Source organism: Schistocerca cancellata, chromosome 6 (genome assembly GCF_023864275.1).
Source record: "Schistocerca cancellata isolate TAMUIC-IGC-003103 chromosome 6, iqSchCanc2.1, whole genome shotgun sequence".
In the NCBI taxonomy this organism is placed as follows: Eukaryota; Metazoa; Arthropoda; class Insecta; order Orthoptera; family Acrididae; genus Schistocerca; species Schistocerca cancellata.
The window spans coordinates 546,341,419-546,359,597 of record NC_064631.1 but is presented as its reverse complement, the minus strand read 5'-3'; the positions used below and the strand labels follow the sequence as shown (position 1 = coordinate 546,359,597).

The 18,179-nt window shown below is 40.5% G+C and overlaps 1 protein-coding gene across 1 annotated transcript in view; it reads left to right on the top strand.

Annotated features, from left to right (window-relative positions):
* Positions 1-18,179, top strand: part of LOC126190741 (uncharacterized) — a 261,362-nt gene that overhangs the window by 223,690 nt on the left and 19,493 nt on the right. Inside the window, exon 16 of the mRNA XM_049931235.1 lies at positions 66-311. Coding sequence (XP_049787192.1) covers positions 66-311 — 246 coding nt within the window. The remainder of the gene's footprint in view (positions 1-65; positions 312-18,179) is intronic.

Below are 18,179 nucleotides of genomic sequence, written 5' to 3'. Positions count from 1 at the left end.
GCTTTTACTGTTGGAAATATTTATTGTGTTTGCTTTTCATAAGTGGCTCTTTCCTTCACCAATAGGATACCCTTGCTGAAAATCTCAGGATGACTGTGTTTGACCTGAGGAAAAAGAATGAGAAACTGAAATTACTGTGCCATTCACAGACAGCTAAAGTAAACATGCTTGAAAATAAAATTACAGAGCTGAAAGGTGAAAAAAAGACCTATAGTAATGCACGCGTACAAACTGAGGACAAAGAGGAAGTTAATTTCTCCAACAAAGAAGTTCAAGTTGATATGTTTCCATTAAATGCTAGTCAGCGTGAGGTAAGTTATTAATTCAGCTCTTTCCACAAACGTTAAGATATTTAAGAGATTAAAGTTAGTGTTCATTTGATAGTGAAAGATTGTTATGTTCATATATTCTTACATACGTTTTGTTACCATATTTATTCCTCAGTACTCTGTGTAAGAAGTAAATTGAGAGAGATGTGTAAGCTTTTCATTGTTGCTTGCACAGTATTTCATATCAATTTGATAGCTCCTATTTTTGACATTTTCTGTCCTTACAAATTAGCAGTGTATAACACCTGAAGCATTAACTACCCATATTTTTTATTAATCCAGTCCCAAAACTTTTTGGTCTAATGGAGATATTGTAAGAGTGGCTGCAAAATGATTTACAAGTTGTCTCCTTTGTTGACTGCCAATGAACCAAAGACTGTGACATGCCTTATACAAAACAAAACCTAAGCTGATGGTGTTTGACGCATATGAACATGGTGTAATACATCCCCGCAACAGATCCAGTAGGTGCTTGATGGTATATTAGTCAAGGAAACTGGCAGGCTAGTCCATTTGCCAAATATCCTCTCATTCCAAGAGTTCTTGCACCTGCACAGTTCGATGTCACACATTGTCATCCGTAAAAATGAAGGCAGGGCCAAATGCAGCCTTCAAAAGATGCGCATAGAGAAGTAGTACAGTATCAAAACAGCATTGACCAGTGAGTGAACAGTGTTCAGAAATTTGGAGGTCAGTAAGCCCACGCAACATAACACCTGGACTACCAAAGTGATCATGTTCGACATCGTTCCTGCGTGCATTACACGTTCCCACATCTCATTATATGAATGTACGCAGTGCACCCAGGAACATTTTTGAACATTATCATTTTGGTTGTCCAGTTGTTATGGTGTAGGGATACATAATGTTGCATTGGCATACTGACCTCCAAATCTTTTAACATCATACACTCACCAGTCAACGTTATTGTGATGTGCCACTTCCCCAGGTGCATCTTTTCAGAGGTGCCTTTTGCCTTGACTTCATTTTTATAGGTGACAATGCACAAGTGCTTCAAACTACACAAATGTAAGAGTTCTTGGAATGAGGAGTGTATTTCGTGAATCAACTGGCCTGTCCGCTCCCCTGTCTTACATCCCATTGAGGACCTGTGTGAAGTTTTGGGGAAAAGTAATGCAGTAGGTCCACCTGCACCAATGACCATCTGGCAGTTATTAACCACACTGGTGGAGGAATGGAATGCTCTGCCACAGGAACTCCTTACCAACTTGTGGAGTGAGGTGGCGCAATGGTTAGCACACTGGACTCGCATTCAGGAGAGCGACGGTTCAATCCCGCGTCCGGCCATCCTGATTTAGGTTTTCCGTGATTTCCCTAAATCGCTCTAGGCAAATGCCGGGATGGTTCCTTGGAAAGGGCACGGCCGACTTCCTTCCCTAATTCGATGAGACCGATGGCCTCGCTGTCTGGTCTCCTCCCCGAAGCAACCCAACCCAACTCAACCAACTTGTGGCCAGAATAGGAGCCTGTTGCAGAGCATCAACGGTCATCATACAATCCATTAAGAACCGTGTCCTAGCTTTTGTAATGTTCATGGGACCATCATGAACTGCAGTGACTTCAGTGTAGTTATTTTCTTTGAATAAAAGTCCTGTTTCTGTTCATCTCATACTTCGTTACCTTCGGTACTATACTGTAGCAGTTCTTTCTGTGTAAGAACCAAAAATCATCGAGCTATGTAACTTGCCAGCAAACATTATGTGAAAGATACTTTCTTTCATAAGTTTTGCACACCAGTTTGTATCTTCTTTAGTGAAGGAATACTTGAAAAAGTAATTAAAGATTTCTACTTCTGATTTGCTGCCTCCAACTTCAATTCCAGCAACAACCAAGAGTGTCTGGTCACTAGTTTTACAATGATGGGTACATATCCATCCAGTGCATGGTTAATCATTCGTTTAAATTTGAGCCACAGTTCTAAATGCTCCTGCCCAGAAGTAAATGTTTTCAGTTCCTCTTTGACATAACTGCTTCTTTTTATAATTTAGCAATCATAGTTTGTTACAACTGCCTCAGGGCCATTAATGCCACTTCAGTAAAGATCTCCTCAAAGATACCAGGTCTATTTTTTGCCAACTGGTCTAATATATTTCCATCATAGGTGGATTCCCAAACTATCTGTTGTAGGTAGAAAGCCTTTAACAATGTTTTGAAGAATGTCTTGTCACACCATGAACTTACAAAACTATAGTTATCTCAATGGATTGAATCATTCAATAAGTCTCCTCCAATGATGACAATATGATTGGGGAATATTCGTAGGAGCGAACTGAAGTTTTCCCTGCAATGAAGAATAAATATGAGGGCCATCCGAGAGCCAATGTTTGAGCATACAATCTGTGCACTGTCTTGGGGCAGCTACTCTTAGTTTGTGGTGTTTGGTGTGATGTGGACAGTTGCTGCATGCAGCTCTGTGGTGGAACTTGTCACATGATAATTACAGAGATAGCTGTGACCATGGATGTGCCGACTGTGAATCCCGTCAGCTGTGAGGTATGAGGTGTTACTCATTTTCTCCTGGTGGAAAATGTTAGATCTTGTGACATTCACTGCAGACTGTCACCATTTATGGTGAAGGTGTAATGAATGCAGCCAGTGTCCAAAACCATTGCATAATGTTTAAGGAAGGGAGAACAGATGACCATGTTGATAAGAGATTAGGGCGGCCCTCCACAAAAGAAAGAGAGAGAGAGAGAGAGAGAGAGAGAGAGAGAGAGAGAGAGAGTGGATCTTATTATTTGACAGACTTGATGATTCGTGATTAGCGACATGCCTGAACAATTTCAAGAATATTTCATTTAGTTCTGTACAAAATTCTCACTCAGCGCTTAGGATACTACAAAGTCTGTGCAAGGTAGGTGCCATGCATGCTTATGCACAGCCTATTATCTGAGAAGCTGTTTTTGGTCAGTTAATTTGGTGCATTTAAACTGTAGGTGGTTGTTTCCACCACTGGATCTGCACTCGTACCGCCCCAGTCAGCAGCCATTATCTGCTGGATTCATTGGACCTGGGGCAGCTCATCAGTAATGTTTCCACTATAACAGACAATTCCATGATTCACTGTAACATCTTACGCTGAAACACCAAAGAAACTGGTAAAGGCATGTGTATTCAAATACAGAGATACGTAAACAGGCTGAAGACAGCACTGCATTTGGAAACACATGTATAAGACAACAAGTGTCTGGTGCAATTGTTAGATCAGTTACTGCTGCTAAAATTTCAGGTTAGCAAGATTTAAGTGAGTTTGAACATGGTGTTACAGTTGGTGCACGAGTGGTGGGGCACAGCATCTCTAAGGTAGCAATGAAATGGGGATTATCACATATGACCATTTTACGAGTGTATCATGAATATCAGGAATCCGGTAAAACATTAAATCTCTGATATTTCTGTGGCTGGAAGAAGATACTGCAAGATCAGGACTAATGATGACTGATCGGAATTGTTAAACGTGACAGAAGTACAACTCTTCCGCAAATTACTGCAGATTTCAAAGCTGGGCCATCAACAAGTGCCAATGTGTGAACCATTCAACAAAACATCATCGATATGGACTTTTGGAGCCAAAGGCCTACTCATGTACCCTTGATAACTGCACGACACAAAGCTTTATGTCTCGTCTGGGCCCATCAACACCAACATTGGACTGTGGATGACTGGAAACATGTTGCCTGGTCGGACAAGTCTCGATCCAAATTATATCAAGCGGATGGACCCGTATAGGTATGGAGACAACCTCATGAATCCGTGTCCCCTGCATGTCACCAGGGGACTATTCAAGCTGGTGGAGGCTCTGTTATGGTGTGGGGTGTGTGCCGTTGGAGTGATACATACATAAGCATCCTGTCTGATTGCCTGCATCCATTCATGTCCATTGTGCATTCTGACAGACTTGGTCAATTCCAGCAGAACAGTTCAACACCCCACATGTCCAGAATTGCTACAGAGTGGCGCCAGGAACACTCTTCTGAGTTTAAACACATCTGCTGCCCACCAAACTCCACAGTCATGAACATTACTGAGCAAATCTGGGATGCCTTGCAATGTGCTGTTCAGAATAGATCTCCACTCCCTCATACTCTTACAAATTAATGGACAGCCCTGCAGGATTCACGGTGTCAGTTCCCTCCAGCACTACTTCAAACATAAGTTAAGACCATGCCATGTCTTGTTGCAGCACTTCTGTGTGCTCATGTGGTCCTTACATGATATTAGGCAGGTGTACTAGTTTCTTTGGATATCCAAAGTAGAATCCACACTTTTATGAACACTTGCACCAATGCAATGTTAATTCTCGAGAAACCATTTTATTCAGTGGTTGCTGATCTCAGTTGTCTTCCCTCCACTTATACAGTATGTTGTCTTGGCAGGACGGCAAAATGCTGACGTGTGGCTGAATGCCTCGAGAAGTCATTGTTCAACTTTGTGGATACTGTGGCTGGAGTATCACCCAAGATGCACCAGGGCGATTTGCTACTCACTGCTGCTTTGGAATCTAACATCCAAATGCCTGTAGACCATTACCTGGTGTGTCTTCGTATGAAGCGCAGTCCCACATTTTGCTCTGGAGTGCCCATACTACTGTAGGCATGACTATTATGTCTTTTGATTTTGGATAGATATGTAGCAATGGGCAATGATGTCAGGTAATGGATTAGTTCACTTGGCGGGTTAAGAAATCTCATTTTTAGTCTCACCCTAATTTTAAGGAGAAATTTGTATGCTCTCCCGCATGTGCCTGAAGTATCCCACAGTTGTAATATGCCGTCTTTTATTAACTTTTTGGTACTGGCCTCAGTTCAAAGTGTCCTTCATACTTCCATTTGACTGCCTTTCTTTAACAAATAAAGGACTCTCTTTTCCCTAATTTTCAAGTCCAGTAGGCATATTCTAGAATTACTAACAATGCATCATTTGGGATAGTGTGCAAGGCGCCCTATAACCTTAGTAACACTCCTCGTTGAACTCTACTGACTAATATGCTGGCTTCACAAGCTGATAACTATGACCCTAAATGCTTATACCTGAAGAGTGATGTTAATATATATTGTTTTCAAGGGAAGCTGAAATTGCCTATTTGCAATAGTTATAATTTGTTCATCACATCTGCATCTTTTCTGCCTGCCTCCTTTATATGAGTGCAAAGTAATGACACTCATCCAGGAGTAGCCCTAGATATCATGTTACTGTGCTGCTTCTAATTGTTATATCATTTCATTGTATTTTAGGGCTTTTTGCTAGGTTCCCTTTCAGAAGGATTTTTGTGAGGTGCTTGTGACAATTTGAACTTCAACACCATCCTTCATGTTCCTGGAACACTGCATTACATTTGTCTTCTGTAACTCTTCTGGAATCACTGTTTACAATGAACAGCATGTCATCTGCAAATGCTACCAATCCACTTGTTACTGCTGCCATGTAACTTTTGTAGTACGGTCTCTAACGCTACCTCCCAAAACACTGGACCACATGATCCCTGGAGACAGCCTTAGGTTATCATCCTCGTTATTTACTTTTCAGGCATATTAAAGAAGCATGTCTCCTGCGGCAAGAGTTCTCACAACCAAAGAAAGATGGCCACTATTGGTTATAAAAAGCACCAGCTATATTGGTCATCATTGCTACAGTGTACACAGAATTTTGGGTTTCAGTTGACATGTCTCACTTGTACTGGTTAAGGCTCATCCCATATTGCAGTCTAAGATCCTCTAATCTCTTGCATAATAGTTTTTCAAATATCTTGAGGAGAATGCTCAAAAGACAATATGGTCCACAGGATTTGTGTATCATCGGATCCTTTTCTTGCCCTTGACAATTATCACCACTTCAGCCTTCGGGATCATTGCTAGCAAGAAACACTCGTTATACAGTTCACACAAGTTAATATATCAGGTTTGTATTATTTCAACAGGGATCCCGTCTGATCCTGAAGACCTTCTCTTTTTCAATCTCAAAATTATTTACCTAATTTCTACTTGTGCTAGGGGTACGCAAATGTTTGTCTCTGTAGTCTTCCGATAACATTTTTTGTAACTGTACTGATCATCTGTCTCACCTTCCTCATCATAATCATCATCAGGAAGCAGTGTTTCCTGCAACAGGGCAGATGACTGTTACTAACTTTCTGTTACCATCCCATCATTCCTTTTGAGCATGGGTAAGGCTGTTGATGATTGTATTTTCTCGCCAACTATTTTATATGGTATACTCCAGGGACTGGTTTCCAAGTTAGTCTCCACAAATTGCTTCCATTGTTCCATTTTTGTTTTCCATAACTCTCCCGTAAAATACTGTTTGTAGTACCTGCATCTGTTCAGACTTCAGATTCTTTCTTCTTAGGTCATGCTGCTCTGGTATAGCTTTTTGGCTTTTCTTGTTTCACATTTTAATTTCTGCAGCACCTTGCTCCAGATGCAAGGTACTCCTCTAGAAGTACCTCTCCTAATAGGTGTCAGTGCCTCCATTGCTTTACAGTCAGTGTCAGTTCTTGCACTGTAATGTCTACATCATCACCCTGCAATGGACTTCTTGGATACTGAAACACCATCCTCAGTTTTTCCCAGTTAGCCTCCGTGATGTATTTGGGCCTTATGCGCATGTTTCCTGTGGTGTCTTGGATTTCCATTCAAGTGATGGTATAGTGTATGGTATTATGATCACTCGGTGTCATTCTACTGTCAACCTCCCAGCCTTTCACACAGCACACTGCTGCTGTATTTGCTAGAGTGACATCTATATTTGATGTTGCTCCGACCCTCCCTTCATAAGTAGGTAGATTGCAAGTTGTATTCAATACTTGTAGATTTACTTCCATAATGGCTCCTTCTAGTTGCCTTCCACAGCCATGTTACAATACTGTCTTTGCGTTTGTTTCAGTAGAATAAATAAAGGGTGGTAATTATTGAACTGTATGAAATAAAATCGTCATAACTTCAGAACAGTTTGTGTTAGGACGTTCAAACTATGCAGTTGGCCGCATGACATGTTGAGAATTAATATGCATGTGCATGGTTTGATTTAGCGACAAAGCCCACTTTCATTTGGATAGGCTCATTGTTAAGCAAAATTGGTGCATTTGGGAGACTGAACATCCGCATTTTGCAATCAAGATCTCTTCATCCTCAATGGGGGACTCTGTGATGTGCAATGTCCATCACAGAATAATCAGTGTGATATGACTTGAGGGCACAGTGACAACCAAACAGTACATGAAGGTTTTGGAAGATGATTTCATCCTCATTATCCAAAGTGACCCTGATGTCAACAAGATGTGGTTCATGCAAGATGGAACTCAACCCCATCAAAGCAAGAGTGTGTTTGGTGTCCTGAACGAGCACTTTGGGGATCGCATTCTGACTCTGGGGTACTCGGAGGCCACTTTCAATGGCCCCGACTGGTCACCATTTACTCCGTATTTGAACACATGCAACTCCTTTTTGTGTGGCTATGTTAAAGACAAGTTCTACAGTAACTCCAAAACCATTGTTGAGCTGAAAACAGCCATTCAGGAGGTCATCGACAGCATTGATGTTCCAACACTTCAACGGGTAATGCAGAACCTCACAACTTGTCTGTGCCACATCATTGCCAGCTATGGCAGGCATATTAAAATGTCATAACCTAAATCTGAATTTTCAAATAACTTCCGGGAATTCAGCCAGGTAACACTTTCAGCGACCGCCGATATTTCGGCGGGAGAACACCCCGCCATTTTCAAGGCAAACTGCAACGGACAGGCGGCGTACATGCAAATTTAATACCTCGGTTCTCGGACCGAAGCAGGAAAGATAACACACACACACACACACACACACACACACACACACACACACACACACACACACACTGAACACTAGTGCCACCAAAGATGACCAAAGTCAGAGCTATCGATAGTGAGACTATGAATTCGCAGGTGAGGCAGCATTGACTCTGTTCCTCTGTTTTTTGACAAGGGAGAGAGCCGGATTCCAAACAGAGTTTAAACAGAAACCTCCATCCCTGTTAACGAGGTTGCTCGCTAATTTAATCTCAACTGCCTCCCTATAACACTGTCCCAATAGCTGGACGTGCATGCCAATATCTCGGTGTTATATAATAACATGGGGGTGACCAGTATCCAAGCAATGTTCGGCAATAGCAGATCTATTTGGCTGCTGTAATCGTGTGTGCCGTTTATGCTCAGTACATCTGTCCTCCACGGTCCTGATAGTTTGACCAATATATGCCATGCCGCAGCTACAAGGAATACGATATACACCCGCCTTACGCAGTCCAAGATCATCCTTAACGGAACTCAAAAGTGCTCTAATTTTAGATGGAGGTCGGAAAACACATTTCACATCGTATTTCCATATAATACGACTGATCTTGTTGGACGTGTTTCCTATGTAAGGCAAAAAGGCAGTAGACTTACGTGTTGACTCAGAATTATCATCAGTCACCCGATGTACAGTTGGTCGATAGCGCAACGCACAATCAATCTGTCTATCACTGTAACCATTTTGACGAAATGTAACTTCAAGATGGGACAGCTCAGCTGGCAAAGTCTCAGCGTCAGAAACGACATGTGCCCTGTGTACCAAGGTACGAAGTACCCCTTCACGCTGAGCCGAATGGTGACAACTATTAGCTTGTAAGTACAAGTCGGTGTGAGTACGTTTCCTGTAGACTGCATGTCCCAATGATCCATCATCCTTCCTCCTAACCAACACGTCGAGAAAGGGAAGGCAACCATCCTCTTCCACCTCCATCGTAAAACGAATGTTCGGGTGGATCGAGTTCAGATGTTCTAGAAAGACATTCAAATTCTCCCTACCGTGAGGCCAAACAACGAAGGTATTGTCAACGTATCTAAAGAAACATGCGGGTTTTAAAGGCGCCGACTCCAATGCACGTTCCTCGAAGTCTTCCATAAACAAATTTGCGATCACAGGAGACAACGGACTACCCATCGCAACTCCATCTGTCTGCTCGTAATACTGGTCATTAAATAAAAAGTAAGTGGATGTCAACACATGCCTAAAGAGATTAGTTAAATCAGCACCAAACCTGGCTTCAATTAACCGCAATTAATCAGACAGAGGAACACGAGTGAAGAGAGAGACCACATCAAAACTCACTAAAATATCAGTGTCATTCAGCCTCAGGCCCTCCAAACGACGTAAAAAATCAGCTGAGTTCCTGATATGATGTTCACACCGTCCTACTTGTGGACTCAACAGAGAAGCAAGATGCTTGGATACACGATATGTCGGGGCGCCGATGTTACTCACTATAGGACGGAAAGGAGCCCCTTCCTTATGAACCTTTGGAAGGCCATACAACCTAGGGGGAACCGCACTATAGGTGTTAAGCCTCTTGATTGTGTCCTGCGACAAACCACTTTTCTTCAGGAGGCTGTTGGTCTTTCTCTCAACACTTTTCGTGGGGTCAGAATCGATTCTGCGATACGTTGAATCAGATAGTAAACGTTGCATCTTTTGTACATAATCATGTTTATTTAAAACAACGGTGACATTGCCATTGTCAGCAGGTAAAATAACAATACTGGGATCAACTTTGAGAGAGCGTAAAGCCCTCTCTGCTGCTGTTACATTACTCTTGGGTGGACGAGCCCTAGTCAAAACACGGCATGCCTCCCTCCTAACTTCCTCTGCAGCGTCAGGAGGTAGTTTGCAAACTGCCTGTTCAATTGAACTAATAAAATCAACTACCGGCAAATTCTTCGGAGTGGGTGCAAAATTTAAACCCTTCCCTAGCACGGATAAGGTTGCGTCGTCAAAAGATTTCTCTGTGAGATTTATCACAGAACGTCGAGATATAACATCCGACTCCGCGCGATGAAAACGTTCAAACTTTGCCAAATGCCGGGCAGTAACGGAGTTGTACTCCCAGTCAGCTTGGGTCCATGAGGCACCGTCCAACCAATCCCAAGTGAAATCAGACACTTCAGATGCAACCATTAAATGAAAACGATACAATTCTTTGGAAACTGAATCCAAGCGTCGACGAGTAAAACGAATCCTTTCGCGAACTAGAGCCAAGCCAACACGTTGCTTAATTCGATTGGCGGCAGGAGAATTAATATGGTGCACAACCTTAGCAAATGTTGGGACATGATTTTCATTACGACACCTCAATAAAAACGACAAAGCAATATCGGCGGTTGCTGAAAGTGTTACCTGGCTGAATTCCCGGAAGTTATTTGAAAGTTGTATACGCCAGGAGAAACTCAGGTTTCACATTGTTTACCTCTACGGGGAGGAAATGTATCGGTGTTTACGTAAGTTGGATAAACTTCGTAGCTGTCGAGTTAGACTGCAAACTCTGCTGGTTTTTGTAGACTATCTGTACTGTTAATTTCAACCTTCTGCATTCTTCCAGTTAAGTATGAATTAAACCATTTGTGCACTGTCCCACTCATACCCCAATACTTAAGCTTATCTAGAAGAATTTCATGATTCACACAATCGAAAGCCTTTGAGAGATCACAAAATATCCCAGTTGGTGATGTTCGGTTATTCATTGCATTTAATAGTTGATCAGTGAAAGCATATATAGCATTTTCTGTTGAAAAGCCTTTCTGAAAACCAAATTGACATTCTGTTAGTACTTCATTTTTACAAATATGTGATGCTACTGTTGAATACTTTACTTTTTCAAGAATTTTGGATAAAGCTGTCAGAAGTGAGATTGGGCGGTAGTTGTTAGCATCAGATCTATCCCCTTTTTTATGCAGTGGTTTAACAATAGCATATTTCAGTCTATCTGGAAAAATTCCCTGCTTCAGTGAGCTACTACATATGCGGCTGAGAATCCTACTTATTTCTTGGGAACAAGCTTTTAGTACTCTTTTGAAAATGCCTTCAATTCCATGTGAGCTCTTACTTTTGAGTGAATTTATTATTTTCCTAATTTCAGTAGGAGAAGTACGTTGAATTTCAATTTTATCAAATTGCATAGGTACTGCCTCTTCCATATACTGCCTTGCATTATTCTAATGAATAACTGGAACCTATTTTCTCTACAACACTTAAAAATGATTACTAAAAATGTTTTCTACTTCTGACTTCTTGTTAACAAACTTTTCATTGTGCCTGATAGAAATACAGTCTTCCTGTGCTCTCGGTCACCCTGTTTCCCATTTCTCAATATTCCAAATTGTTTTTATTTTATTATCAGATGTGCTAAGCTCGGACACAATGCACATACGTCTGGACTTATTAATAACTTTTCTTATTACAGTGCATTAGTTTTTATAATGTTTCATTGTTTCGGGATCATTACTCCTCCTAGCTATAAGATACATTTCTCTTTCCTTTTTACAAGGTATTTTTATTCCTTTAGTAAGCCATGGCTTTTTACATGGTTTCTTACAATTATATTTCACTGTTTTCTTAGGGAAACTGTTTTCAAATATGCTCACAAAGGTATCATGAAATAGGTTAAATTTTAAATTAGCACCATGTTCCCTGTACACCTCACCCCAGTCTAACTGTTGCAAGCTTTCCCTAAAATTTTGAAGTGTTAAATCATTAATGGAACCCACTATTTTGGAGGACTGTTTTGCTTTACTGTATGGAGCTATATCTTATACTGCAACTAGCTGTGCATCGTGATCAGACAGACCATTCTTAACAGGAAAAGTTTTTATTTGATTAAATTTATCTTGGTCTATGAAAACGTTATCTATCAATGTGTTGCTTTCCTGTACCACCCGAGTAGGAAAATCAATAACTGATGTCAAATTGAAAGAACTAAGTAATACTTCAAGGTCAAGGTTTCTATCTGACTTCCAGAAAATCTACGTTGAAATCCCCACAAACAATAATTTGCTTTCCCTTGTCTGACAGTAGCACAACAAAGAATTCAATTTTTTCAAAAATAGTTGAAAATTTCCCAATGGGGATATGTACACAGCTACAATTATAAAAGTGCCTTTATTTAGTTTAAGCTCATATGCACATGCTTCTGTGTGTTGCTATACGCAAATTTTTTTTAGTTTCCAAATTTTTCACACTATGACTGATTTTAACATGTATGGCAAACCCTCCTCTCTCCATAGTGTCTCTACTTACATCTGCTGAAAGCTTATATCCACCCACATTTACCAGTTCCATAGCTGTGACTATATGATGTTCAGACAGGCATAGTATATCTATTCCACCCTCAGTTTCTAAATCTTCTATACAGACAAGATCATCTACTTTGTTTTTTAATCCCCTGATATTGTGATTCAATATATTAACAATATTTTTTACTGTGATTTTATGTGAATCTTGTGACATACTAACATTAATTTCACTGTACTGTTATGAGAATCTTGTGATATTTTCACATCACTAGTACCTGCCTGTCTGAACTTTTCATTAAGCTTAATTTCAATCAATGTAGGATGATTGGATACTGATCTTAGCCTAAAAAAGTACTCCCATGAGTTTCAGTGCCCCCCCCCCCCTAAAGATTTTGCTATCATCCCAGCCAGTTTACCCTTCCCTTTCCTATTGAGATGCAGGCCATGTCTTGTGAAGTCCTACCTACTAAAACCATCAACAGGAACCATACCTATGCTTGACAAAGTAGCCACCTGAAGCAGCTGATCTAGCTCCATATTGACCCTCCTGACAGAGCTGTTCAATTGGAGCTGGTCATACCACATGAAAGCAGAAACCAAGCCAACATTTGTATGGTTCGTTGCAGATGCTATTTTTACCAGGTCACACTTAATATTGTAGCCCTGATCCCTATCAATACTGTTTCCCGCTCCACCCTCTACCACAACATGATCCTGCTTTGTTAAACCTTAGCACAATGATCTTACATCCTCTATCACTTGGCTAAGACATGCACTGGGCTTGAAAATACTTGTGACCTGGTACCTGTACCCTAATTTTTCCTGCAAAATCTGGCCCACACTTCTTCCATGGCTACTACCTAACAACAGAACTTTCCTCCTCCTTCCCCCCCCCCCCCCCCCTTTAACCTCATCAGTTCCTCCCTAGCACTATCCAGTTTAGCCTGAAGGGTTCTAATCTTCCCTTCCTGTTCCGTTGTTTTCCTATCCATTGAACATAATCTACAATACCATGGAAGAAACCCATTTACTTCCTCGATTCCCATGCCACTACATTCACCCCAATGTAACCATCTGCCACAACAGCTGCACAGAACCCCAGAACTGACATCCTACGGCAGCTCAAACACTTCTTGCTCATGGTTGTTTACAATATTTTTACAAAATTTATCTAGGCAATAACATTAATATTTTATTAACTACAGATCACAAAAGCCACTAAAGTTATGTGGAACGCTATTATATGTGTATACTATTAATATAATAATCTAATGCAGTTAAACTAACGTTAAAAATCGAAACTTGTATACCCGAAAAATTAGGCCTAAGATCGTGTATGCACGATACATACTTTACGTGTTTTGAAAGGAAATAAAAAATAGAACTTAAAACCTTTAATTCCCCGAATAGATACGGTACTGCTAAATATATGTGTAATGAAAATAACCTAAAGTCTACACTTAAAAAGAAATGTCGTAATTTGTATGTAAACCTACATCTAAAGTACACGGAAACTGGCCCTTACATCCCTCTCCCTCTCGAGAAATGCTTTGAAACGAGTGAAACCTTCAATAGATAATATAAAACAAACTCTAATTAACTTCATTGTGGTGTAATATTAAATTAATTGACAGTTATTATAGAATTAATTACTTATCTTTGCGAATTTAATACTCAAGCATGTGCGATCTGCGCCATTGCTGCCAACTACCAGTTGGTATCATGAACTGTTTTCGAACAGTTTTCCGAAAACAGCCCTGAACAACTCCTTAGACAACCCACACCCAATGGAAATATTTTAGACCTTGTGGCTCAAACAGGCCTGACCTTATTGACAGTGTCAGTATTGAGACAGGGATTAGTGATCAAGATATCATAGCCATGGTGGTTACTAAAAGTTAGCAAATCCATCAAGAAGGCTAGGAGAGTATTTCTGCTTGAGAAAGCAAATAAGCAGTTGTTAGCATCCCACATAGACAATGAATGGACATCATTTAGTTCCAATATAACATATGTAGAGGAATTATGGGCATAGCTTAAAATGATCGCACTCTGGAGATGTATTTTCTAGGTAAGTGGATTAAGAATGGAAGAAAGCCACTCTGTTGTTTAATAATAAAATTCGGAAAATACAGTAACAGAGATTATTGCACTCACTGTTCAGAATGGAATGTGCAAATGTCAACAGCAAAAGTTAGTAGAAATTCATGTGTCTGTAAGATCATCAGGGCATGAAGCATACAACTCCTTCCACTACCTTAGTGTGAGATATTACCAAGACCCCAAGAGAATTCTGATCATACATAAATTAATAAAGTGTGTCAAAGGCTTTTACCCAGTCACTTGTCCACTAGTCTTGGTGACAAAAGAAGATAGCAAAAGGAAAGCTTCAAATTTCACATTTGAGAAACCATTCACATAGGAGGAACATCCAAACATATTGTCATTTGACTGCCAAGCAGACTCCCGTAAGGATGACATTAAAATTAAATGACACTATTTCACTGGTCTCGTACATTGAAACTGGCATACATGGCATAGAGAAGCAACTGAAAGAATTGAAAACAAATAGGTCATCAGGTCAAGATGGAATCCTGGTTCGGTTTTACAGAGTGTATTCTGCGATATTGGCCCATTACTTAGCTTGCATTTATTATGAATCTCTTGCCCATTGCAAAGTCCCAAGCAACTGGAAAAAAGTGCAGCTGTCTCCTGTGCATAAAAAAAGCAAAAGAACTAACCCACATAATTACAGAACAATGCCATAACATAGATTTGCTACAGAATTATTGAACACATTCTGAGTTTGAATATAATAAATTCTTTGAGACAGAAAAGCTTGTCTCCAGAAATCAGGACAGATTTAAAAATCATTGCTCATGTGAAACGTAGCTTGCCTTTCTTTCCCATTATTACATACAATCCTTGGATGGAGGACAATAAGCACATTTCCTATTCCTAGAGTTTCAGAAAGCATTTGACATGGTGCCCCACTGGAGAGTGCTGATGAAGGTCCAAGCATACGGATTAGGTTCACGGATAGGTGAATGGCCCGAAGACCTTTCAAGTAATTGAAAGCAGTACATTGTCCTCAATGGCCAGTGTTCATTAGCGACAAGTGTATCATCAAGTGTGCCACAGGGAAGTGTGATATGATATGACAGATAGGCTGAATAATAATTTACAGACATTGGCTGATGAACTGTGGTGTACAGGAAGGTGTCATCATTGGGTGACTGTAGGAAAATACAAGATGACTTATCTAGTTGGTGTGATGAATGGCAGCTTGTACTGAATGTAGAAAAATGTAAGGTAATGTCCATGAGTAGGAAAAACAGTCCTGTAGTGTTCGAATACAACATTAGTAGTGTGCTGCTGACAGTCACATTGACTAAATATCTAGGCATTATGTTGAAAAGTGATATGAAAGGGTGTAAGTATGTATAGTTGGTAGTGGGTAAGGCAAATGCTGTACTTCATTTCATTGGGAAAGTGTAGCTCATCTATAAAGAAGGTGGCGTATACAATGCTAGTGTGGCCCCTTCTTGAGTACTGCTAGAGTGTTTGGGATCCCAGCCAGGTCAAGAAAATATTGAAACTTTGAGACATGCTGCTAGATTTGTTATCATTAGGTTCAATCAGCATGCAAATATTTTTTGGGTGTGCTTTGTGAACTCAAATGGGAATCCCTGAAGGGAACACAATGAACTTTTCACGAGGCACTATTGTGAAAATTTATAAACAGCATTTTAAGCTGACTGCAGATCAATTCTGCCAACACACATTTTGCTTAAGATAAGGTGAGAGAAATTAGGGCTCGTGCAGAGGCCTACGGACTGCCATTTCTCCCTTTCTCGATTTGAAAGGACATGACTATGTGGATCCTTCCTCTGTGTGCTGTACAATAGTTTGTGGGGTATGTAAGTAGAAGTAGATATAGATGTAGATCAACTGGGATATGATTGGAATGTCTGCGCAAGGACCTCTAATTGCTCCCTCTTGTCAGTTTACATGGTGTTCCCTCTCGGTATGTGCCCCCCCCATCACCTGCTGGTGTGTTCCCAGTCCTGTGCTTTGAATGGGCCTCTTCTGTAGCCCTAAGGAACAAGCTGACCCCCCACCATTCTCAGACACTTATTACGTTCATTTCGTCAGAACTACTCCAACTTGACATGCATATACACAGGTGGTTCGAAAGTCAAAGACAGGGTTGGTTATAATTTTCTGCAAATTAGGACCAAAAATTTAGAAAAAAGGATTGTTTCATTGGAGAAATCTTGTAATTGAGAAAGGAAAATCTGGTAAAAAGAAAGAGAATGAATTTCAATATTGCATCCGAAACGTCTTGCCAGCTAAAGCAAATAATTCAGTGTTGTTGTTGGACTCCTGGCCTAAACTTAATGTCACACCTGTCTTCAGAGGAGGACAAAAAGATTTGGCCTCTCGGTAAAGAAATTTTTTGACACTGCCAAGCACATTACAGAAAAATGTTGGACAGTATAATTTCTGATAGCTCTTTGTCATTTCAGCTTTATCAACAAAATAATATTGTTAAACTTCAGTCATTTGTGCAATGTCAGTTTGCACCACCAGGTTTTACAAATTTGATCAGCATGCCTGGTACGTAGCACAGTTTGCAAGACAACGCCCACGACCATTTCTTAGTGCATCCCAGTTCTGTATAAATATACCTAGTAATTACTGCGACGTGACTAAATGCATTAATTTTTCTTTTATCAGGTGTGCCTGGGTGTAAAGAAATTGTTTTCATTATCCAGCAGACACTTTGCGTTTTTGTGAGGATTCCTGGAAATAATCAAGGAACTGTTTCATTGTTATTAAAAATATACATTATTCAAGAATAAGAACTGTGTTATAGAAATCATTATAAATATTTCATGTCAACATATTAAATCCAGATTGATGGAAGATGCCTGTTATGTAGAATCATACACTACTGTTACTTTCTTTCCTTTACTACTCACTTGCTTAACAGTTACATCTGCAGCAGTTAAGCTGACAATATGAATTGCAGGTTATTAAAAATTAATGATTTGGGACATTTTTTATGGTTTAAGGGCTTAAAATTTGTGTGTGTGCACTGTAGACTTGCCGTTATGCAGCACTGTGTTCTCTTAGCATGGCTATATTTGCTTTTTCACCAGTTCACGTACCAGGCAGGAAGGGCAGTACAGACTGCTGTTATAAGCAGTTCTTCGTGTGGTGAAAATGAGTAAATTTAACATTTTTTTGTAAAAATACTTGCTGTCAGGGCTACCACTGCCCACCCCGCCACCCCCTTCCCCCCCAGTGGAGCAGTGGTTGTCATCTCCTGATAACCCGAGACAGGCCTGCAAGTTGTTTATAACCCTACCCCCGATACTTATGGATGATGGAGTAGCAGCTACCGAAGTCATATGTTTCCTGAGGAAAAGCAGACTTTCTCACAAAGTTTAATGTACCCCAACACTTGGTGTCAGGGGTGGTGTGGGGGAAATAACTGTTTAAGTTAATTACAATATTATGAGGAGGATAGATTGCTACTAACCATATAGAGGAGACAGTGAAGCACAGACAGGCACAAGAAGAAAACTGCTATACATTTAAGCTTTTAGAGCCTACTTTTGTAGCAGAAAATGCGTGCGTGCGCGCGCGCGCGCGCGCACACACACACACACACACACACACACACACACACACACACACAGTCCAGTGCACATGCATGCATGTGAGGGGGTGCGTGCACACGT